The sequence below is a fragment of the Aythya fuligula genome, chromosome 13 (genome assembly GCF_009819795.1).
Source record: "Aythya fuligula isolate bAytFul2 chromosome 13, bAytFul2.pri, whole genome shotgun sequence".
Taxonomy (NCBI): Eukaryota; Metazoa; Chordata; class Aves; order Anseriformes; family Anatidae; genus Aythya; species Aythya fuligula.
The window spans coordinates 6,961,172-6,985,732 of NC_045571.1; the positions used below are offsets into that span (position 1 = coordinate 6,961,172).

The 24,561-nt window shown below is 40.9% G+C and overlaps 2 protein-coding genes across 3 annotated transcripts; one reads left to right on the forward strand and one right to left on the reverse strand.

The window, feature by feature from the left end:
* Positions 1-4,661: 4,661 nt before the first annotated feature.
* LOC116494633 (A-kinase anchor protein 17B) lies at positions 4,662-16,460 on the forward strand. 2 transcript variants are annotated; one of them, XM_032196602.1, is made up of 7 exons: positions 4,662-4,770; positions 8,670-8,773; positions 9,124-9,277; positions 9,515-9,625; positions 10,996-11,230; positions 12,473-13,988; positions 14,589-16,460. In XM_032196602.1, the coding sequence occupies exons 5-7, from the start codon at positions 11,141-11,143 to the stop codon at positions 14,723-14,725; spliced, it is 1,743 nt and encodes a 580-aa protein (XP_032052493.1). In that variant the 5' UTR covers positions 4,662-4,770; positions 8,670-8,773; positions 9,124-9,277; positions 9,515-9,625; positions 10,996-11,140; the 3' UTR covers positions 14,726-16,460. The 2 variants fall into 2 exon arrangements, with proteins under 2 accessions (XP_032052493.1, XP_032052494.1); XM_032196603.1 differs by lacking the exon at positions 8,670-8,773.
* A 1,731-nt stretch (positions 16,461-18,191) lies between these two features.
* On the reverse strand, positions 18,192-24,036 carry PGRMC1 (progesterone receptor membrane component 1). Its single transcript, XM_032196604.1, has 3 exons — positions 23,660-24,036; positions 21,985-22,140; positions 18,192-20,344 (listed from the first exon to the last, which is right to left on the reverse strand). Exons 1-3 carry the CDS (start codon positions 24,000-24,002, stop codon positions 20,244-20,246), a joined length of 600 nt encoding a protein of 199 aa, XP_032052495.1. The 5' UTR covers positions 24,003-24,036; the 3' UTR covers positions 18,192-20,243.
* Between the last annotated feature and the right edge of the window lie 525 nt (positions 24,037-24,561).

Genomic DNA, 24,561 nt, shown 5'->3' on the forward strand with positions numbered 1-24,561 from the left:
TATTACACTTGGAGACAGAATTTAATTGAACATACATTTTCTGCAATCAAGTCCTTTAAAAGCGATTCTGAAAATAGCTTTTCTTACAAGGAGATTGCTGTGTATATCTTTATACCTTGTCTTGCATAGTCATAGTTAATAAAGGATAAAGTACAAGGTGTTTAAAGTAGCTGTGAGTTAATTCCTTAATCTCTCCCACAATGACATCATTCTGAATTAATAGGCACATTTTAATCACGTGATCACTGAAATTTGCCTCAGACATTCTTGCAATGAAAACATCAAGGTTTTTGTTTGTTTATTTTTTGAACTTTACAACTAGCTTAGTTGTTATCAACAAGTTGCTCCAGGATGACGCAGTTGTGGCTAAGATCCGAATCAGGTACCCCAATGAAATCTGTCAAAGCCTTTATGTATTTATTTATTTTTTTTGAAAGGTAGCATTGAAGCTTGCTGTCGTTTCCTAAATTAAGTTACATTCTATTTTTAAGCCATCTTCCTTGGGCACTTAATACTTAAAAAGAACACGCTTAAAGTTTCACAGGAAACTTCTGAGATCAGAGAGAGAGAGAATGAACAAGGCTGTCAGGGAACCCACTTTTCTGCTCATGTCATCCCCAGATACGAGTTAGAAAAACTCTACATTTAGAGCTTTCTGAGGTGTTCAGTTGGCCTTGTTCTCCAGGACATTTGCTAGAGACTGCTAGAGTGCAACGTGCTCTGAGTCTGTTCCTTCCTTGGGGCTGGGAGGAGAAGCCACTTCAGCAATCACCACGGGTTGTCCCTGTGACCAATCGTGAAAATTACTAGATTTGCCTATGATAATCCAGGACGTCTGTGACTGAACCAGAAATAGGACCTCACACTCCCACTCCTATGACTTAATCACAAGCCTGTCTTTCTGTACTGAGAGCGTTTCACAGTGCCAGCTGGCTTTGGCAGTTGTAAAGTACACTTTAGAAAGAGGAACCAAGAATTCTTCCCTCTTCATATCTATAATACAAAGCTGGTGCTAGAATTAATGTCACTGATACATATTGTAAGCATGGCTCAGAAATGTTATAAAACAGAATCATATGAAGTAGGATAGTGTGTTCTGGACTTTCTTTATAAATTATTGCATTTCCTTTGGTGGCTAAACAACTTATGTTCAAGAAAATTAATTATTCTTACAGCCAAAATTTGACTGTTGAACTAAGAACTTTTTTCCTTTTTCTAAAACCACAAAGCGAATTCATCTGCCTATATACAAAGTATTTCAGAGGTAACCTTGTTGTAGATTAAACCCATAATCATACAGGCTGATTAGAAAGTCCTGACAAAAAAATTAAACACCTTAAACAAAACAAAACAAAACAAAAACCTCCACTAAGTACTTTTATCTATTCCCTTAAATAAAGTTCCACAAGATTTGCGTGCAGCCTGCCAGTGGGTGGCAGTATTGAATCCATCATTCAGCTGTTTCTGGCTAGAAAGTACTTGTGTAGGTGAGCTGCTTCTCACTCAGTAACTGATAAAATCAGTATCTAGCGAAAAAAATATTTCAACAGTCCACAAATTAGTTTCACAAACCTGCAATGGCAGCTACGTCCAATAAACAAGGCTGTAGCATTGTTATTCATTATACAAAACTGCAAGTGTTTCCTATAGTCCCTTGAAACAGGCCTTATTGTTCTGTTTCAAAATTAAATACAAGATGAAGCTTTGATTTTTCCTATGGACTGTACATCTAAAGTTAGGGGGATATATAGTTTCAATATGGAAAATTATGTTTTCTTTTAAATTACTTGAGCAGTACATAATATTCAGCCATAATTCCTGAAATGACTTTACCAAGCCACAAGCAGAACTATAGCCAAGATTCTTACTTGCATGTACTTAAACCCCCTTCATGCCCAAAGTTTTTTCCAACCACTTTCTTCCCCAGCCTATTCTTGAAGTTAACAGAGCAAGATGGTTTTCAAGCACTGGTTGACAGGTTTAAATTAAAACCTTCTGAAACCTGCTAGGTTATGATGTTGCAATCTCTGTGTGAACACTCCTCTGGATTTAAGATTACATTGTACTTAGTATCCACTTCAGCTAAAAGAGAATAAACCCGTAATAAATAAAAGAGCTGGCTCTGCACACAGTCCTTTGCACTCACTTTACCTACATTGATTTTCAAAGATACCACGTGACTTTTGCAGGCAGGGTTTCACCTTTACTCATTGTCTAATTTTAGGAAGACAGTTTTCTACGAGTAGTACAGATTCAGGGTTTGTACAATCTAGGTAGCTAACAGATGGGATAAAGCCTGGAACTGCAGGCTGTGGAGAGAAGTAGAACTATTCTGCAAAAGGGAGATGTGGGATAACTATGTCAGTCTAGATCTCTAACTTCTCAGTCATGTCTTAAGCATATAATCTAGTAGCTAATATTGGCTCAAAGTTGAATTTGCAAAATACCTCCCTATTTTCTTATTGCCTCTATAAACATCAATCCACTTGCAAAGCAAGGTGCTTAATCTCTCATATGTTTTGCATCAATGACCGCCATCATCTTATTATTCCCTGTGTAAAAGTATTTTCCTCTATCAGTTTTGGACGTGGCACTTTTAATTAGTATCACATGGCCCTTGTTCTCAACATGAGAACATTGCCAGAGTATTTTCCTTAACATCTGTTTTCCCCGTCTCCTTTGCCAGAGGAAATATGACTTGCTGTTCATTCACAGAGTTAACTTACCATACTGCTCCAGCAACGTGCTCTACCCTGGTAAGCAGGATATTCTGCAATTGTAAAAGACCACAGTTTACAGTAATTTGCTCCCTGGAATATAAATATAGATAAAGAATATCAGTTAAATTCTATTTACGTATAATTTGCTTAATTACAGACAATAAACTTTTTTAGTTTGTTTTACCTACAACCAGAAGGCATAGTTTGAGTTTTTAATTCATTTGTGTGAGTACCTGTGGTACCAGAGGTCCTAAGATGTGATAGTCTTGGGCTGGAATGCATTGTGCTTGAAAAAGAAGGGAGCATTCTTATCCCAGTCACAAGCCTAAGACAACGAGACCTGAAGTCTCAAAACTACTGCACTGGCAACAAGAAAATTACATGTTTTTGTGGTAAAGAGTTCAAGAGTGTTCAATACAAAACAAAATTTAAACTGTTTCTTCATTGTTTGGCATTTCATTATTATAAAACAATTGCCATTGAAGTTAGAAAACGGAAATGTACTTTTTGTATGACTTCTCTCATAATAAGAAAAACAAAAAATTAACTGCATTGTCAACTACTAATTAATAGTAATTAGTATATCTTCTCTTTTATTCAGGAGCCCTCACTCAGACAAATACCTTTGCATAGCTACATTAAGCATTTTATTTATAAGTTAAACATCATTAGAGTTTCTTAATTTATTGCATCTCTGGAAAATCAAAAAGTACTGACTAAATAACTAGTTTGCAGCTGCAAATTAGTATAAAATTCCAGTTTACCTGTATAGTTTTGGAGGAATATACATAGAAAAAAAATCATGTAACCAAAAGATATTATCTTTGGAATTTAATGATTTGCACCATCAAAACACAATTTTATCTTTTAAGGGAACAAGAAATATGTAAATAACGACCAGTGTATAATAGACTCCTAGAAAATCTTCAGAATGTAAGAAGAACCAACAATTGTGAAAATAACTAGACCAAACAAAAGGTTTGTAAACAAAGATGGTATCTATTGTACCAACCTACATAGTGAGAAAACACAGAAATGCTTTTTGGGACACACATTTGAAAAATAAATAGACCCACCCTAAAAATACACATAATTGTTCTCAGGTTGTAACTTAGTGGAAAGAAGCTAGTACACACCTCTGCCTGCAACCCCAGCCTTGTGTGTATCCTAAGAAGCCTAAACTGAATTTCATGTGAGACCATAAAAGAATAAAACGTTGGAAAATGTAGATGATACCTTAAAGGGTGTATTTGAGGAACCCTGGCACCCCTCGGAGCTGCTCCTTTGTGGAGATTTGACTGTCATCTTGTACAAATAGACAAAGGTACTGCGTTTCCATTGGTTAAACGTGTACAAACTAGCACTAAAACCAGAGAAAAGACAATATTAATCCTTGTATGTACAGTGCCCAGATGAAGCAGTGATAGATGATGAAGTGGTAACAGATGAACTATCTTTGTCACCAAGACAAAGACAAAAACGTTGCATCAGAGCACTGCAACTAGGCCTTCCCAATGCCTAAGTAAAGGGTACTGGCAATTGGAGAGGAAGTAACTTTTTGCCTTTTTCCTTTCTTTTTTCCATAACGAACAGCCATGCCGACCGCTGACTATACACACCAGGTGGATGCGAGCAGGCAGGTGAGACACCCGGGCACCTCACCGCGTCCCCCTCAGGTGACCTGACAGCCACCAGCCCCACTCCTGGGGCTCACTCCCGCCCCAAATTCTACGACCCATTCCCCAAATCCCCTCACCCGAATCCCCCTGGGGCTGCACCACCCCAGACACCCGGCGCCCCCTCACGCCCCCCGCCTCAAGCCGCCACAAAATGGCGCCCGGCGGGAGCGGCGCCCCCTGGCGAGGCGGGCAGCCGGGCCCCGGCCCCGCTCAGGGCGGGTGGCGGCGGGCGGCTGGGGCCGGGGCCGGGCTGCGCCTGAGGGGGGCCGCTCCCCCAGCCCCGCCGCGCTCCGCCCCGGGGGTGGCGGCGGCGAAGGGCGCCTGGAAGCGTCCGCTGCCGGTGGCAGCCGGCTGCAGCGGCGGCCGGAGGGGTAAGGGGAGCCCGGCCGGCGGAGGGGAGGGGAGTCCCGGCCCCGGGGAGCGGCCGCGGGGCTGCGGCTCCTCTCCGGGCCCGGCCGCTCAGGCTGAGGGGAAAGGCGGCCAGCGGGGGGCTTGATGAGGGGCGACAGCGGCCCTGAGGGGTGCGAGGCGGCGGGGCCGGCTCGGCGTCGCCTCCCGTGTCACAGCGGCTGTCCCCGTGTCCCTGGTGGGCGCCCCTGGGAGGCCGCTGGGTGGCCCAGTGGGCGCTGGGGGCCCGCTGGGTTCCCCCACAGGCGTTGCGGGTGGGGTGGCTGCACCCAGGGCAAGGCTGCTGGGGGTGTGGGGAAAGGCAGAGTGGGTCCGGCCCTGCCCCATTTGGGGTCCCCAGCACCCCGCTGACACCGCCCCTCAGAAATGTTTGAGGGGTGGGCGCGGGCCTGGCTGTCACCGAGCTCACACAGCGGGGCTCATGGGGGCAGGTGGGCTGGCAGCCGCGCTCCTGGTGCCTTCAGAGCCTGTCCGAATTCAGGCTCGCATCCTGCAAAGCACAGGGACTGTGGCCTTGCAACCGGCTTATCGATTATTATGGGGTTCTTTTGTGTTCTTATCTCAACCTCAAAACATCCAGCCTTAAACACTGACACCAGCAGCGTTAGCTTTAAAAAGCCCCTTCTGCTGCAATATTTGTGTGCAATATTGCAGCAGCAAGCAGGACTTCTGATCATCTCTGCTCTTCACTTAATTTTGTGCAGAGCAAGCTGAATAAGCTAATCCTGCCTATTGAAAATCTGCATGTGCTTAAACCTCTTGTTTAAACTTCACCAAGTGACTGTTTCTGGTAAATGCTTTTCCCTGCGTGATAAACTCCTTCTGGTACTACAGATCAATACGTACTCTCGCCACCTTGCCATTCACTGGGCGGTTTTGCTGCCCACCTTTGCAGAATGAAGATATTTCCTCTGCCTTAAGCTGTGTCGCTGGAACCATTTGTGGGGCTGCACTGTGAATGAGAGCAGGGAACTGTCTGCAAAGTAACCTGGCAAAATAGGGCTTCCTTTTTCCCCCAGGCTAGCTCTTTTTCCTGACCCGGTTGATGGTGAGGGCTTAAAAATGGTTGTGATGGCCCAGGGCTTGGAATGAGTGGGAGTTCCCAGCTGGGAAGCTGGGGATGGTAAGAGCTGTTTAAGCCAGCAGTACTGTGAGCAAATGTGAGTGGCACCTTTGAATAAAATTATTCTTACTACGTGCACTTTACTCATAGGGTCTAAAAGGGTGTTTCAGTGTTTCAAATTAAGTATTGGCAGGCTGTTAATGTTTCCCTGAAGTCTAATTTTGCTAAACGTATGAACTTAGGTGATGCTTTTTAGGATGTTCTAAGGTACTTAGGTCAATGTGAAAAGAACCATGTAGATATTGAGAAAAGGCAGTTTCAGAGTTATTGATTTATCTTTGTGGTTTTCTTTGAGGATGTGAAAGGGTTACTGTAATACGTTAGTGATAACTTGGGTTTCCCTTGCAGTCTTGTGGGGCGTAAGTTTAAATGGTGATGGAAAGTGGGTCTAAAGGAGTGCATTCTCCTCCGTGTCTGGCACTGGATAAATCAATACTGTGTACAATTTTGGGATTCATGAAATTTAAATTGTAAAGTGTTAGAATAGCACAGTGAAAGTTACTCAGAGGCTCGAGAAGCTGCCTTACAATGAGAGACCGTAAGCTCTTAAAGAGCTCAAACATACTATTTTATATCAAAAAGATGACTTACAGACACCTTAATTATAGCCTGTAGGAGGAAAAAACACAAACACACCTAGATATTAAAAAGATGTGAATCTAGGACAGGAATGCTTATGAAGAATCAGTGTCTGCAAATGGTTTCCATTTCAACAGTGGATGAGTAAGGACTGGAACAAACTGCCCATGGGAGGTGGCAGATTTTCATAGCCTGGTGTTTTCAAAGCAGGACCAGGTAGGTTTCCCTCCTGGCACAGGTGCTTTTAGTCAAACAGGGCTATGTTTTGTGCCTTGTCACTGGCGTACAACTGAAGTGGAATACAGCACAGGCCAGAGTAAGTGAATTGATGGTCTGTTATGGTACCAATTAGTGTGAATCTGTTCTGTAATGCTGTATTAGATTAGGCTCCCGAGGCATAGGAAGTTACTGGGTTTCACAGGAATTCCTCAACAGAGCTGGGAATTGATCAGAAATCTGTATTATCTCAGGTCATTGTCTTGGTTCCTTGTTTCCTTTTTATACTTTACAGTATTTAGCAGAGGGTGAGGGTGGGTGTATTTTGGGGTTAGCAGAAGATATCATCATAGAAGAAAGGCATGCAGGTAGCAAGGGACAGTTGAGCCTGCAGTTACTGTAATAAACAACAGCGCAAGGGTAAATGTGTTCCTAATGTTATAACCACGGCAGAATGGCTAAAAGGGAATATCCATTTGGTAATGAGGTCAAATGTCAGAGTCCTTGTGATTTATCAGTTGGAAGAATTAAAACCTAAAGATAACAGCTTATTAGTATGTCAGGATTGATTCCAAAAGGCCTTGATGCTGAGCAGAAAAGCCTCAGTGGATGAGATAATAAATAATTCTGTGCTTTGTACACAGTTACGTCATGAGAAATAAATTTCTAATGCTTAAATTGCTCCTGGCTGTGAATAAGAGTAGGGAAGAACAAGGATAATGGCCTGCACTACCAAGCCACTATAGATGACTTGCAGACAGCTCCATGCCAAGACTTTTGGGCTTGCTATTCGGTGATTTATTGCAGTAGTAGGAATATGGTTGTGGCTGTGATGTGAAGAAGGATTTGCAAAGACACGATTGTATCAGCTGGTTTAATAGAATATGTACTTGCAAAAAAAGATGAGCTTTGGGCACACCAGCTCTTTCTCAGGTGTTAGACATTTACAGGTTTCAACAGTGGTGTCTGCATGTTCTCACCTGCTTCAACTCAAATCTAAGTGTGATGGAAAAAGTATGGTTTATAATAAAATAATATGTAGCTGTAGGAAGCTCTTTATCTCCATGCACAGTGGGTAGAAGGGATTCTAAAGAGTAGTGACTTTTCTCCAGTTCTGTAGTAAGAACTTTGGTTGTCTCAGAGTATCTGCTCTGCTTTGTATGTGGTGATGTACACATGCTACTGCAGAAAATCAGTAAATCACATATCTATGAAGATTTTTACACACACATACTTACGTAAAACACACGCACACATGCAAGCATGTACCTGCATTCAAGGTTAATTCAGAGAGTCAGCCTTATCCAACAAAGCTGTATTTAGTTCAGAGTAAATTTCCTTAATAGGAGCAATTCAGTGCTGCAATGTGTGCTTCCAGAGTCCTGATATTTTATGACACTAGTGTTTCCTCAGTCCACATGTACATTTTGTTCATTCTGAGTAAACCTTAGCCACCCTCTTTTACCAGGTGGCTTCTTCCACTGCACTTGTCTCCCCCTACAGATTCCTAGATTGAAAGCCAGCACGCATTCCCTGAGTAATGCCAGCAGAGTTTTTAACCTGTGACAACCTGCTTGTAGGCTTTTGTCAGGTGGCTTCAGTGGAAGCTTTTATATGGCACTCTTGCAGCTCTCTTTGTGTGTGTATAAATATATATATATACACATATATTTCATTTGGTTTAGTCTGTATTTATGATAAAATGGTGACCATACAGGGAAAAATACCACATGGACAGCAGTAAAATATACTAACCTTTATTTGTTACCAGCTGCTGAGATTTTTGGGGAAGAAACTGGCACAGATGGTGGTTTGCCAACCTCTGATGCTTTGCTTTGAGGCTAGGACTAAAAAGTTTGCTAACCAGTTGATACTTCTCCATAAACTTTGAGGCACTTAATCGTATTGGGGAAAAACTTAAGACTTGTTTTTTTTTTTTTCCAGTGGATATAGCCAATACTGATATCTGAACTTTGTATATCTGAACTTGAGGTCTTTAATCCAGTAATTGGGGTCTTACTTCTTGATTTTCTGGAAAATTGGTGCAGGTAAGCTAAAAGTTGTAAATATTTTCAGTGTGGTTGGTACCGAAGTGCTCTGCTCAACGTGGCATTGTAAGAGAAAGTTTGCAGCCTGCAAGCTTCATTTCATCAGCCTAGTAGCTTATCTCCATAACGATTTGTCAGGGTGTGCCCTGTTTCAATACTCTTCCCAGCAGATACTTTCTAAACTGTGACCCTAACAAAATGTCTCCACGCTGGAAATAACACTTGATGTCACGTTTCTACTGTAGATGCATCTTGATGCAATTTGCTTGAATGTTTTCTAACATGCTTGCATCTGGGTATTTAAAGCTGATTAAATGCAGCACACACCAGGATTCATCATTTCTTGCTAGGTAAGCAAGCATTGGATCCAAAAGATGTTGCTCCAAGTGTCAGCGAACTCTAATTTTGGCAGAACTGCATGAATTGGACAGCTAGCAACTCTCTGCTGAACATACCGAACTTTGAGTCTCCAGAAGAGCCTGCCAGTAACAAGTTTGGCCAAAGGTATGATGTCAGCTTGCGAACCCCTGGTGTTGTAGCAGGAGGAGATATTTGGGGGTGGGTGTTTGAGCTTAGACATTTCAGAGGACATGTTCTGGTATTCCACAACAGAGAACGTAATTCTCACAAATGTAGTAGTATTTGGTAGTCACCTGGGATGTTTCTTGTTTGTGTAGTAGGCTGTCTGTGTTTGTACGTGGCAAACTGGACTGATTAGTCTGATTCTTTCTTCTGTGACAGGTGACTTCTGATACAACCAGAAATTTTAGTGAAGGAGCCATAAAGAAAGAGAAGCCTGAAAAGACTGACACTGCGAGAACAGGTGCACAAGGGGAAGAAAGGGTTTGAAAGGTGAGAGTGTATTTTTAGAGAATGTTCTGTCTTCTTAAGATTTGCTAGACTATTCCATACCAAGTAAAAAACAGGAAAGGAGATGCTACTGTTTTTTTTTTTTTTTTTTTTTCTTAAAAACAAACAAACAAAAAACTTTGAGGAAACAGGAGTCGACAAACTTGAAGCAATACTGAGTAGTTCTAAATTTGTGTGTTACTGCAGGGAAAAAAAAGGCAACATGATAATTCTGTGTGTAAGGCATCAGATGAAGGAGTGTATTATGATAAAGAGGTTGGACTAGAGACATCCTGGGGTCCTTTCAGGCTTGATTATTCTAAGATTCTGTGGACCTGTGGTGAAATCTGAGAGCTGAGGCTTGGTTGCTTAAAATTCTGCATGTGCTTGTTATTTGTGTGTTTGCTTTTTCATTGTTCTATGCTGCAACACCACAAATTAGTATCTTTATGCTCTGAAGCATGCCTTCCAGTTGACTGGGAGCTTCAAAGCAAGAAACAAAGAGTTTTTCTGCCTTTCTGTCCACCCCTATTTACATACTATTTTTTAATTGTTGTTATCTTTAGGGCAGTGGTTTAGGATTTCTGTATGCAAGTAACAGTAGTAAGTGGAAGCTTTAATTTGGTAGTGTGCTTGTATTGCATACGAGACTGTCACTGGTAATTAATCATGTTACACACCTCCATATTAACAAAAAAAAAAAAAGCTTCGGTATGCTCAACATAGCAACTCAGATGCTCGATCTGTGAAAACATCGCTCTGCTTCCATTGCTAATTGAGTATTTCCTTACTCAAATACTTTAAAAACAGATATTTTAAATGTTTGTGTGAATTTCGTTCCCTGAATTTTCTGGAGTTTTCTGTGACAAATCATGTTGGTTGTTTAGTAGATCTGTTTTCTACAGGCCAAGGTTTCCAAAAAGTGGTGACACCTTCAACGTGAATTTTTGTAACAATGGAAGTAGTCTTATAATGTCTTTTAAATGGCACCCCCATGTTAATCTGTAGGGGAGCTTTGTTAAGGTAAGAATTAGACCTGAATGATCAGCTTCTGGTTGTGTCCTTGGAGACAAAAGATAATGTGAATCTGTCTTCTTGGCAGTGCATATAAAGAAAACCCTAGAATACAAACCATTTGAAGAGATAAGCACAGAACTAATGTGTTCTAAATGTGTGCATCAGTTAGATGCATGTCATCAATATGCAGTGTTTATTAAATATGTAATTCTAACAGCCAAGACTTCTCATTAGCCACGTGTAGATTCTTGGTGACTGGTTTATTGTTAGCATTTCAAAGACTGACATCCAATCTCCCAGGACTCAAAATGTAAAACAAGTGTCGTCTAAATTGTCCCATATTGATAATTACCTAGAAAAATACGTGGTGATGAACAAAAAGTTCAAGAGAGAAAAAAGAAAGCTAAGCTCAAGAGGAGAGAAGAGAGGCAGATAGATGGAGATGAAAAACATCCCCAAAAGCAGAAGGTACCAGCTGAAGAACAGCAGTGGCCAGAGAATATGCCTGAATGGGAAGAAAGGAAATCCCTGCTAGCTCAGAGAAGAGTGGAGTCTGTCAGACTGCTTACGGTCCTGTTAAACCGTGTGAAAGTAAGAACATTTTCAAACATATTTTAAGTTATGAAGGGGATTTGTTAGATCTTGAATAGTTCAGTAGACTTTTGGTGTCTTGATGCTGCTCAAAAGAATGCCTTGAGAGTGACTAAGAAGGCCTGAGGTCCAAGTCTTGTGACAGTTTGCCCTCAGACAATTTGCCCTACCCAAAGGTAGTGTGATCCTACCCAGAAATTTTGTCTTTGACGTTTGTTTGAGGCCTTGTCTTTACTGTGTAAAAATAGGGCTGGAAGGACCACATCAATCTCTTAGACTTGATCCAACATTGCAAACAGGGAGGTTAGGGAATGCAAATGAAGATGTCTCTGCTTATATTGGTCTCAAGTCTGCAAGTGAAAGAATTAAATTGATATGGATTATGCTGCTTTCATTTCTAATAGCTTTTTTTTTGGGGCCAACACTAAGCTATCAGTTTTCTTTGATTCAGCTAATGTCTTGAAAAAGTCAGCGGAGGACTGATAAAAATTGGAGTGTTTTGCAGAGGAATTATGTTTAGAGGCTTATTTAGTGCTTTGGGATTAAAAAACAAAAAAGTTTGAAATCTAAGGAGCGCTAACGTAATTTTTTCTTTGCTATTTGCTATGTAAAAATTTGCTTGCGTCTTTTAACAAGTATGTTTTTCCCCAGTCCTTAAGATTGGGGAAAAAAGATTGATTCTAAAGCACTATCACTAAGAGTTGAAGTCAGAGGCTACATTTGCCATTCTGTGTGAATTTTTAGGGCCCCATAATGTCTTATGTTGACCTTCTTAATTGTGAAATTAATGAGTTAAATAAACTTTTTGCTTGGTTTCATCATTTGGAAGGCTTTAGATTGGTTGTATTTGGACCCATAAAAACTACATAGAATATTTAGAACAATTACTATATCTACAAAAATCTTTCAATTTTTCTGTTGCATACAACACTGATTGTGAAGCTTTAATAAAACAGAATAACTATTTTCTTATGCAGTTGTAGTGAGATAGATGAATTGGTTGACAGATTAACTGCCCTATTTGAGAATGCAGCATTCTGAGACAATAAAGTTTTGTTAGTTCTAGATTAGCAGTAGTGAGATTGTGTGATCAAGCTCTGCATGAAGCCAAATTTATTCCTCACCTGTATAATTCTTCTGAATTTACAACTGCATATTTATGAGTTTGCAGTTTAGCAGTCTTTTTACTGTTCTCTATGCTCAATAAATGTACATAATCATTCTCCTGATTTTTATTTGAAGGATTTTGTACAGTTGGCAAGTCAAAAAGTGGATCCTTCATTGGGCATAAGGAAGAATGATTCCTTTTCTGAAACAGCATTAAAAGACGTTCATCAGGAACAGATTAACTCATGTTGTCACACGCAAAAAGAGTTGAAACATAAGGAAGAGTTTAAGTGTCAGTTAACTCAAAAAAACAACAGCTTATCTAGTGAGGAAGGAGATGTGACTAAGTTCCATGCGTCTCCTTCTCCTATAGTCAGGACAATTTTAAATGACCCCAGTACAGCGCTGAGTTCTGACAGATTGACTGGCAGAGATGTGCACAACTCCTTTGGCTGTGGATCTTTGCTGATTACAGTTACCCAAGACTGCAAGGTCATCAGATCTCTGGATGGAAGGGACTGCCCAACACTGAATGTAGTTCACACACAGACAGTGTCTGAGGATGGTTGCAGAAAGCAAAAGGTGTATGAGACTGATGAATTCATTCATTATTTATTAAACTACTATCAGACACCGAGCTATGCACGCGTTTGCTTAGAGCCAAAAAACTCTGCGAACAAGTCCTGGTGGAAGAGAGTGGTGTCTGATGATGACAGTGGTTTTCACATCAGCTTGAGTAGCAAACATGGCCAGCATTTCAGAGAAGTGAGTCTTGTACAAAACCTCAACAAGAGAAATTATATTAGTGATGATAATTATAGACTGGTGATCACAGTTGGGGAATTGGAATCAACAGACACAGTGTTGAAAAACAAGGCCTATGCAAGTCACCTTGCAAAAAAGTTGCAAGTACAGAGGAATGAGACACTCTCTGTTGATTACTTACCATATGCTGGACTGAATCATTCTTTGGATTGCACTACTGTTACTCATGATAAGGAGTTCAATCAAGAAGACGGTAGAAATGAAGTTACCATACCATACAAAATCTGTAGATCCACTTGCAAATTAAAGGATTTGTTGGAAGAGATCAGTGATTCCGAGTACTTTAGTGAGGCGTGTGGTGGTGCAATGAAGAGAACAGAAAGAAGGTGTGAAGAAATGTACAGCAATTATAGTAAAGGGTGCTTGCCTACAAGAAAGAGGGAGAGAAAATTACTGGTTTACCTTAAAAATGTAACTCTGGAAGGTCAAGAAAAGGAAAGCAGGAAATGTGACTTCTGTTCTAATTCTGCCCTTGAGGGCTTGGCAAGGCAGTGTGAACACAGGCTTAAAAAGTCATGCAAGAGGTCTAGTAGTAAGTTAAGACATGAAGGACAGAAAAGTGAGAGACAATCGAGGGAAGAGGAAAGAAATGCTCGCAAAATGAAGAAAAAGAGAAAAAAGCTTTCCTCTAATCTTTTATCTGATGAATGTGGCTTTTCAGAGGCGGACAGTTGCATACAGCTGGAGTCACTTAGAAAGATACAAAGAAAATGTAATAAAGCATTCCACAACAAAGTGAAATTCAAGACACTTCACACGGCTGTGGCAGCACCAGACATTACCACTTCTGATGGCTCGCCGCTTCAAGAGACTCTCCAGAGCACAGGTGAGAAAGAGGTAAACTGGAGCTGAAATGAGTGAATTTGATAGTCTTAGGTCTCTGGCAGGCAAGGTTAGTTGCTGCAGTTCTTCTTAAAGTGATGAATGGTAAGTGTGTTTTTTTTTTTTTTTTTTTTTTTTGTACTATATATATACTTTTTAAAAATGGACTTCTCTGCAATTAAGGGTTTTGTCGGTTCAGCTCAGAAACACTCTGAACAGCTGAGGTTGGAGAGTAGCATTTGTTTCATAATCAGGTAGCAAGGTTTCCCTCATGCATTAGCAGATCGGTGGTTGTGCCATTAATAACAACATGATGCTAACGACTCAACATGCTCTAGACACGCACCGAAGTCATTAGGCAGCTCAATCTGTGGTACATCTGGGTGGGAGGTACTTCATGAAGTGAGTGATTTAAATATGCATGTGGTCATCTGATTTCCCTACATGATTGCTACATTTCTGGATATTGTTACTGACAGCCCTTTCTCAATTCACTGTGCTTTCAAGTTCACTGGCAGCCACCTAACAGCTGCCTCCCTGTACCTTTTTTTCCCTCTCCCCAACAAAGTCATTTCAAGTAACTTTTTCATATACTTATCTACAGGAGATGAGAGGAAATTAATGTTGAGAAGAGAGATGGATGCAGATGTCAGAGGATGCCCTCTCTTTCCTCTTGAGATAATTCAGACAAACCCCTGCTCAGATTCTTTCTGTGGAGCAGAGCCCAGAAGAGGATGCTGAACAGCTACTAATATAATAGCTCTTAAGCTTCTGTGTAGAAGTGGGAGAAGAAAGCCCTTTTAAAAAAAAAAAGCCCAGTTAAAAGTTACTGGGAATACTGGGGCTTTTTTTGCTTAGATAATTCCTTCAGTCCGAATAATCTAAGTGGTGTAGTGAGCCACAAAACCAGAATTTTTATTTGCTTTTTGGATAAGAGGACCAAAATTTTCCCCAGGGCCAAACAAACTTTTATGGACCAGTTGCTGAGAATTCAAAGATTTACAGACTGAGATCTCAGACTTAGTCTGATTAAAGGTAGGGAACCATATAAATGTCAAAGTTACAGTAATTAGTAGTAACGAGTCTGTGGAAAACAAACAAACAAAACCCCACACAGAGATATCTTAGTCTTAAAACCCCACACAGAGAAGTCTTAGAGCAAGCATACAAAGTGCCTCCTCAATCAGATTGTTAAAATGATGGGACTGGAAGGAGTGGGGGACATTTGTTCTCAGTTATGGGGAATAACAGCTTCCCAAATATGATAGAATCCTATCTTCTGGAAGTGTTTCTGAAAACTTGCCTTTAGGAGAAGGGATTTCACAAAACTTTTGTAAAATACAGTGCTTCTGGGAATCTGAATGATGATCTAAGCAGAGCTCTGAATGTTGGACAGTAAAAGGGCAATGATTGTCAGCATGCTGACAGCTCACACACACGTGCGGGCTGAAAATTTGTTCACAAGATTTCAAAACCATGCCCTTCTGAAGGCACATGCAGTGAGATACCTATTTAGTACAAGTTAGCTTACGGAAAATTCCAGAGGAATTGTCTAATGTTGTTAAATTTCTGCTGCATGGAGGTAAAAATGTGAAAACGCAGTCTAGGAACTTGAGTTATATCCATATTTACTCAGCTGGCTATATTTAGAAGACAGACACAATTGCTCTTGGACAAAGTCCCTTAGCAAAATATAGAGGATCGGTTCTAAGTACAATACACTGATAATTTCAGCTTTCATTTTAGTATGCTTAATTTATTACATGTCAATATATTAAATTAATGTGATGATGTTGCCTTTCTTTTATAGCATCTTACCCATGTTTGTAACTTCTGCTCTAATAAATTGTAATTAAAAAAAAAAAAAATTAACTGTTCATGGTAGATTGGTTTTCCCCCAGTGTTCGGTATTGGTGGCTCCTAGAGGCTTTGCCAGACTTTATCAGCTGTCTCTTCACATGTTCAGATGTTGAGTGCCTTTTCAGGATCATGAATAACAAATGGTTGCTACTCAAAGTACTGTCCATCTATTGCTTTTATCTTAAAACAAACAAAAAACAACAACAACAAACACTTATTTTCTCAACAGAGTTATTTTCTGTTTCGGAGAACGTTCATGCCCCTCTTAAGTCTCTTTTTTAGTACTTTAGTAGATTTTCATTACTGTAATTTGTATTTGTTGACCACATAAAATGTTTCAGTTGCACTGCTATGACATACCAAGGGTGTGTTTTCTCTATGCAAAATTTACAGATTAAAGAAAAGAAGACAAAACTTCCCCTCTGTCAATCTCTAGACAGTTCTGTACAGTAAGTACCCTTTTCCCAAGAGGTAGCCCTTTCAATTACAGGTGAGGAAGTATTTCTTTGTGTTAGTCTAAGGGTGCAGGAACTCTAAATTTCCTTCAGTGTAAAGTTCCAGTGTTTTATCAATATGTTGTCACAACAGTCAACAAATAAATACACCAATTCTGTAATTGTTTCTTGTGTTTAGCTACATTGATTGAAATTGATAGAGGGGATTTGCTTTATCTCCTCATTCAGTATAAAGCGTTGTTACTGAATAACAGATGTGCACGTTAAATTGAGACACCATGGTAATTTTCACACTGAAAAATGTTTTTTCCTTTTTGTTTATTTACATGTGGATTTATTTAGAACCTGTTCTCAGGTGGTTTAGTATTAGTTTCTCACTTTTTCTACTTACACATTTAATTTGAACCCCATCTTTCCATATGCTGGACTGTTCAGTATGATTTTATTATCCTGAAGACCGATCTTTTAAGTTGTATGTAACAATTTGGCTTAAGACTCTTTAAACACATAGCTTTGTAAGTTAAATTTCATTTGTGTTGAGGAGTAAATATCATCTCAATTATGGAAATTATAGAATGTTTATATAACTTGAACATTTAATAGACGAAAAGAGGCATTAAGAGCAGCATTCAAATAGTTGAGCAGCAGAAACATTTAATGTTCCCAGCAGAATTTCACATCTTTGCCTGAACTTGGTTTATGTTGTTGTACTCAGATGGTGTTTCAAGGAGTGATGGGGTTTGGATTTTTTTTTTTTTTTCTTTTTTATGAAGTGTTTACAGTGACACTTGTAGTAGGAAGTAAGGCGCTGAGGCTGTAGATCTTGTGATATGTCCTTTTCCTCTAAAGCCTGCGATTCCAAGCAGTGCATAGAAACGTCTCCTCTTTTACCTCACCAATTGTAAAACCATTTTTGTAAAAAAAGGTAATTAATAGCAGGCAGTGCCCAGATGAAGGAACCTTCTGTATTTTATGAAGCAGGGGGCTGTATGCCACAGCTGGCTGGGAATGAAACGCTGCTTAATTGTTTTGATTTGCTCTGGAGTTCTTGAAGTATGTTTTCATGACACATGAGTAACTGGTATTTCAACACTTCGGATGAGGGAGATTGACAATCTCTACTCTTATTTTGTCCTCTGTGGTTAATATACAAATGATTAAGCTACACAGCATGTTTTTTTTTTTTTTTTTTGCTTAGTCATTGCAACCAGTCAGTTGAAGGAAGAGATCAAATTGCAATGAACAAAGAGAAAAAGAAGATAAAAAACACCCATTTTCTCTAGCACTTCAGGAGAAAATGTGTGCCTGCTGCTTCATGAAACACTGTGATTCACTCCTTTCCCTTTCATGACAATTTTTTTCTCTGAAAAAGTAGTGGTCTTATCTGAATTGTACTGCTTCCCTCCCAGGAGGCACATGTGCTTAATATTACTCTTTGTCCTGTGTTACTGCCAGTTTTCTGTGTCATTTGGGAAGCATCACATTGTGATGTGCAGATACATACTTAAAATAGTGCTCGGTTCCTCCGGATTTGTTGTAGACTAACTTAAGAGTCAGTGTTGGACCCACTGAAGGGTAGGTTACAGCCCAGCCCAGTTCCACTGCATGGAACGTGCCTTCCAAAACTCCACCTTTTGCTCAGTGTTAGCAAATACTTGTGTTTCTTTTATGCTTAACTCTGCTTTTGCAACAGTAAAACGTGAATGTGTTCTGAATTTAATATTCTATTAAAAATGATTATGCTACAGAACTACATTCAGACCATTCAGCTTGAACATGTTATACTCTATCTACACATTGAATAATGTAAGAAAGACAGATTGTAGGCTGTAAAATTTGTAACACTGGGGGAGGATTAGCTTTCAGCTGCAGTAAATAAAAACACACACCACCATTATGCAAGACATTTATTTTCTGCCTTAAACAGATAAAAGCACATTTCTGATTTGAGGTAAACCGTTAGAAGTAGTTTGCAAAACACAAAGGCTGTGACAAGACTTCAACTTGTCTCTAGACCTTCATTAGGTAGTTCATACAGTAACACTTCATGCAAGCTATCTGGCTCAAACAGCTCACTGTTCATTGGAAGGCCCAGTGTAACTGAAAGGGAAAACACCGTGAAAGTATTAGGACTGAGGGAAAGTCATTAGTTCTCACTGCGGTTTGTCTCAGGCACTTCAGCATGTTGCGTCAACATATTTATGAAAGTTTCTGTTGTGCAATGCACTCTACTTCTGAACAATTCTGCCTAGTTCACACCTTCCTACTCAGGACTCAGTTCATCATGTTGATTGTGCTGCCAAGTTGAAACAACTCAGCAGAAGAGCTGAACCAGAAAAAGTAAATAATAGGGAACCATACCAGACAGGCACCCAAGCAGAATCACCTGGACAAGAATCACATTTACAAGAGATCAACAAGTCATCAGTTATCTCCTTGGAAATTTCTGGTAAAGTTATACAAATGTATTTTGGCTGATTTCAGTCACATGCATTTACTCAGCCTCCTTTGGTAGCAGACTAAGTTACGTGGTTGGGATAAACCTAGTAATTAAGCACAGGTGTAAACTAAAAGAACAAACAGGTGAAATGCAATTCAATTCAGTTCCCCCAGGTATAACATTGCTGGTTATGCATGAGATTTTGCCATTTCTTTTAACAGCAACATTCCAAAGCAACAAAAGCCTCGACTCAGACATGGCTCACACCACGTTTTATTATTTTGTACAGGAAACTTGTATAAGTTACATGGACCATAAAGGTTTTTCTGCTAAAGGTGCATGTACAAGGGTATTTGTTAGCCATGCCATTCCAGCAAGTCTTTTTTAAGGCCTAAGAATCAACAGCAGCTGCTTTTACCCATTTAATTTCATTTTGTTAAAAATCTTAGAATCATTTTCCTAAGAGAAATGAACAAATGATAGTCCAGTTAAGTCGTACTTCATTATTAACCTAGTTTTTAAGGATGCCTAGTTACACTCAGTACCTAAGTAACGTTTCAGATGTACTTTAAAAGTAAACAGAGTATTAATGCAGCTGCATGACTGAATACATCAGGTATTCATCTGTCCTTACTAATTTTGTAAGTATCTAAAAGTGATTTAACCTCTCAAAAATTCTTGGCTTTTTTTTTTTTTTTTTAAGCAGTTAGTGTTTCATCTGTAAGCCTCTATGTAACTCCTTAAAACCCAGATTATCAGACAATATTGAATTATACTGCACCACAAATGAGCATGGTGCTTCATGAACGAGCAAACAAAGAAAATGTGAAACTGCATCTAAACTAAGCATCTTCCTTACATGATTTTTTTTTTTACTGCAAAAGCTGGTGGTTCTGTACCCTTTCCTGGGGATAGATATTTTTAATTCACTATTGAATGTGCAGTCAATTCCTGGTTGCCAGGAATTGCCAACAACGTGGTCTAGTGGAAGATGTCCCTGCCTATGGCAGGGGGGTTGGAATTAGATGGTCTTTAAGGTCCCCTCCAACCCAAACCATTCTGTGATTCTAAAGGAATTACAACCAAAGGCCCAGATCCTGCAGAAGCTAACGCTAAATGAGTTTCAGTGGAATTTATGTTACGAATGCAAAGTTATTCTTGTGCTTGTGTCCACAGTGCTAGGTTGTTAATGAAAAACTAGATTTCAACCCTACTCTGCCCTAATAGTGACAGAATAAAATCAGTCCTTTATTGCAAAAGTTGCAGTTTACTTTTGCACAAACATTTTTGTGCATACTTCATATTATAAAGGTTTAAAGGAAGACATATTAGACCTTTACTAGTTTATCGCTGAATTTGAAAAGGAAGCCTAGAGCAATAAACCTGATTCACTGTAACTCTGGCTTTTTGTAAGCACTGTTGCTGTTGCAATTTGTAAAACAGAACAGGAATGTTACAAACGATCCCTTAAGATACAAAAATAGACTGTTCCTCACTGCACTCTCTAGTCTTTCTTTGCATCTTGGGCATCCTTTTCTTCTTCATCAGAGTATACAGTGGGTTCTTCTCCATCCTTCAGCAGCTTACCAACATGGTGATACTTAACTGAAAATTGGAAGAAAAAAAAAATCAAGTCATTATTCTGCCTTAAGGATGTACTTTTTGTACAGAGAAGGAAAAAAAAAACCAAACTACTTGAACTACTATTAGTGTTGTAATAAATGTAAGAAATATGCAAAGTGAATGAAATATAATTTTTCTATTGGCTAAGACAGAAGATGAATTAATGTAAAGACACATGAAAAATGAGGGACTCATCCAGCTAAAGAAATGGAATAATGGATTAGATTATTTTTCTTGCTGTGCCAAAGCTAATTTTTGAGTGCAATTCAGCGTCAATCTTGATGCCCAACTCTTGAAAAGGTAGATACAAACCCTAGATTAGGTTAGAAATTTGATAACATAGTTCTGTTTTCTGGGACATCGTTGTTAGCATCATAAAGCAACCCTTTGGTGTGGCATGATTAACAGCCTTGATTAAGACAGAGCCAAAATAGCAGGGGCATGTCAGGTCAGGACTCAGAACTTCTAATGACATTATGTGGAGAAAGCTCCATTCCAGCTAGTGATAGTCAATCTTTAATACTGGGTTTAAAAACAAACAAACAAAAAAACTTGATTTTTACTATACAAACTTTTAATGCAAAGTTATTTGCATATGCACTTTTTATCAAATAAATATAAATCCTTTCATTAAGATAAGTTAACTAATAGAATTATTTTCTGTCTTATCTGAGCAGAAATAATTTCTTTGGTGTTCACTGGCCTAAAAGACAGTATGAGATATGGAAGAGTTACTTTTCATCAATAAGATAAATCATAGGAGGAAAAAAAAAAAAAAATCAAGCCAGCATCGTACAAGGTCAACATAACAATTTTCTTAAAAATGTGGTTTGATTTTCTTTTTGAGTAGCAAGTTGGGACACATGGCACTAAGCCTTTAAAAAACTTACACTGCTAAGCAGAGAAAAACATGGCAACTACAAAAACAACTTCCTTCTGTTAATTTTACACCAAATGTCTCAAGTGTGCAAGTTGCCTTTTTCCTCTGCTGCTCTGGTGATCACTGGAATCGTTACAGCCAGAGATGGCATTTGCCCATTCCTAATCATTTTGTGGGTAGAAGGTCAGCTGGGCAATTTTCCGTGAATCTAATAAAGTCACCAGCAAGGAAATGCAGAATTTCTTATTTATAGTATAAAAGTTATAGCTATATCTAGCTATATCAGGAGCCCAAAGGGAAAAAGGCTTTGCTTAAACGGTATTCAAAACTCAAAGTAACCAAGAAATAATAATTCAAATGTTACTCTTATTTTGGAGAAGCTGAATGGGACTTATGCTTCATTTTTCAGAGCTTCAAATTTAATTGTCTTTATAGATGGTGTCTTAACTGTATTACAGGTGTGCTATACTTCCAATTTCTGTCAACTTTTTGGGTAGTTTTACAGATGTTATGACAGTGTTTCCAACTCTCTTACTGTTCTGTAAGGCACAGAGGGAGGGAGGATGCCTTACATTTCTCTTAATTTTTTGAATAACGGGAATTTTCGCTGGTAAACTGAGGCATTAACTCAAAAGTAAGCTTCCAGACCAACGCTTCAAATTAGTAACAGCCTTTTAACTGTTGCTTCCCTTATTACACGCTGGTTAGCTATTTCTTTGTAAATATGTTTAAAGTTACTTACAAGTGAATTGTGACTCCCAGTCCCTCAAGGTCTCTTGCTGTGTAGCATTGAGATCAGAGAGGTCATCGTAGTCATCCCTCAGAGCCTCCTTATCCAGGCAGAAAGTGGCAAGACCTCGGGATGCATCTCTCCCAGCAAAAATCCCATACGGGCCCTCTTTTAAAATAAAAACAGAAACATTATTACAGAGGCAACAGATGCTGCGTGATCTTCAAGGATCAGAGTCTCCAGACTGAAACAGATTACGAGTTCCTACCTTGACCTGAGGGTCAGAAGTATCTCAAACTTCTGAAGTGTTTCCAGACTTTATTTTACTTGGTAATAAGGAAAAACAGAGGAAGAAGTCAAGAAACAAAACAATGAGAAGAGACACCGGGTGTGTTGGAACTTCTGGGCAATGAATCATGCAACAGCATGTGGAACACAGAGTAAGAATAATCATACAGATTGGGAAGGACATCCTCAGAAAGAGGAACAGAGGATGGATTTGCGAGCCTGAAGAGAAATGGTTTTCTGAGAGATGCTGTGGGCTCAGAGAGCTGAAAGGGTGACCTAACTGAAAACATGGTTGGGATACTATAAAACGCTAGCTTGGAAGTAATATCTATTAAAGCTTTCAAAATGCAAGATGAACTCAAATGACCAAAACATGAAGTTCATAGTGGATCAGGGATACCTTATCAAGACAGACTCTTGCTAAACTTCATTACTCATTAACTTGCTTGCATGACAAACATGTTGCAACTGGACATTGAAAGTTCTTAAGGGAGCTTAAAGAAGCTGGATGTGAACTCTGGTTACCGCACAGAGCCTCCCATCTTCCACACCTCCCACAGTGACCTTTTCCCTATACTCAAAGAGAATTTTACTTCTCCATTAAAAAGAAAACCAACTAGCCAGACACCATGGTGGCTACATTTTATACAGTGGGCAGCTTTTAATGTTGTCCATAAGGGTAACATCTAAAGTGTGGTTCTGAAGTCAAGTGGGTTTCAGTACAGACACAGAACTGTACAACTAACGCTGCTGCACCTATCACCTTGAGTGCTGCAGAACTCGAAGCTACAGCCCAGCATTACCTAGTGCCAGTCTCCTGTCTGTGACTGAGCCACAATCAATAACCTCATCAAGCTCCCTAATGTCTCTTGCAGTGTTCTCGTCTCAGAGTAGCGGTGGCAGCTCACTACCGCAGCCACCAAACGCTTGGACAGCCCAAGAGTGGTCACACCAGACAGCAGAAATTTTCGGGCCTCCGTGAAGCATCTCAGGAGACCTCTGATAAAAGTGGAGGCGATTCAACTCGTACCTGTGCGCACACCCCCCCAGCTCAGCACCAGCTGCCCTGTAAAGCTTACTTCAATCTTTGCACTTCTGAAGTGCCTGTACCCCTCACAGAAAGCCAGTTTAGCCTAAGCGGCTACACATTGCTTTAATATAAGAATTACGCAGTCCAGTAAGAGTTGGGAACGGAACGCAAACGCCGAGAGGTCACCCCGCTCCTGCTGCCTGCCCTAACCGCGTAGGTAAGGGAAAATAAAAGAATAACGGCGCGGTGCGGGCTGGCAGAGCCGGAGCCTCCCCGGCGCCTCAGAGCCCCGGCCCTGCCCTCGCCTCAGAGCGGAGGCCCCCGCCCCACGCTGCCCCCGAGAGCCGGGCTCGCCCCGCCGCCCCTCACCGGGCCCGTAGAACTTCCTGGCGCGGGTCACGTCGAAGACCTTCCCGTTGACGGCCATGAGGATGCGGGGGTCGCTCCGGCCGTCGTAGGGCCGCAGCTGGGCCAGCGTGAAGTCGCGCCGCTTCATCTTGGGCAGCGGCGGCGGGTCCTCCTCGCCCGCCGGCACCGCGGGCCGATCGCCCCGCAGGATCTGGTAGAGGAGGAAGAGGCAGAGGCCCAGCAGGCTCAGGTTGAGCGGCGAGCTCACGATCTCCATCAGCAAGCCGCCCCCCTCGCCGGCCACCGCCGCCGCCGCAGCCGCCTCCTCGCCGGCCATCGCCGCCGCCGCCTCCTCACGGGCCATGGGCTCGGCGGGCTCTGAGGCGCGGGGCGGCGGCTTGCCGGGGGCGGGCCGGCCGGGAGGAAGGCGAGGGGCGGTGGAAGCCGGAGAGAGGCGGCAGGGGGCGCCGTGATGGCGGCTGCCCCGCCTCAGGAGCCCCGCGACCCGCCTCAGGAGCTGCACAGCCCGCCCCGAGGCGGCAACCGTGAGGAGACGGCCGCGCTCCGGGGGCTGTGCCCGGCAGGTAATGGCCCCAGCCGTCCGGCGGCAGCTCCTGGGGTACCGTGGTGGTTTTACAGCACAGGTGCTTCTTAGAACGTGGCCGGCCGTAGGCTGCTTTATTCAGGCTTCTTCTCAAGGGAAATTTTGGTTGAGGAAAGCTTAAGGTGAAGGAAGCGCTGCCATCTCCCTCTGGTTTATGTGGTGGTCGTGTTGAGCGGCTGGTTGGTGCTACCCCGTCCTGAGTACCCGCTGTGGAAAAACAAAAGCAATTTTTGGAGTATTTGTCTCTGTAAAAGTGAAATTCTGTATATTTCTCTCCATAAAGTGTGTCCTTACCACCATTTTTAACGAATATGAATAC

Coding starts and splice junctions, on each gene's coding strand:
- LOC116494633 (XM_032196602.1), top strand. CDS start 11,141: ATGCCTGAATGGGAAGAAAGGAAATCCCTGCTAGCTCAGAGAAGAGTG. Junction 11,231..12,472: donor TCCTGTTAAACCGTGTGAAA/GTAAGAACATTT, acceptor TTTTATTTGAAG/GATTTTGTACAGTTGGCAAG. Junction 13,989..14,588: donor AGAGACTCTCCAGAGCACAG/GTGAGAAAGAGG, acceptor ACTTATCTACAG/GAGATGAGAGGAAATTAATG.
- PGRMC1 (XM_032196604.1), bottom strand. CDS start 24,002: ATGGCCCGTGAGGAGGCGGCGGCGGCGATGGCCGGCGAGGAGGCGGCT. Junction 22,141..23,659: donor CAGGAAGTTCTACGGGCCCG/GTGAGGGGCGGC, acceptor TTATTTTAAAAG/AGGGCCCGTATGGGATTTTT. Junction 20,345..21,984: donor CTGGGAGTCACAATTCACTT/GTAAGTAACTTT, acceptor TCCAATTTTCAG/TTAAGTATCACCATGTTGGT.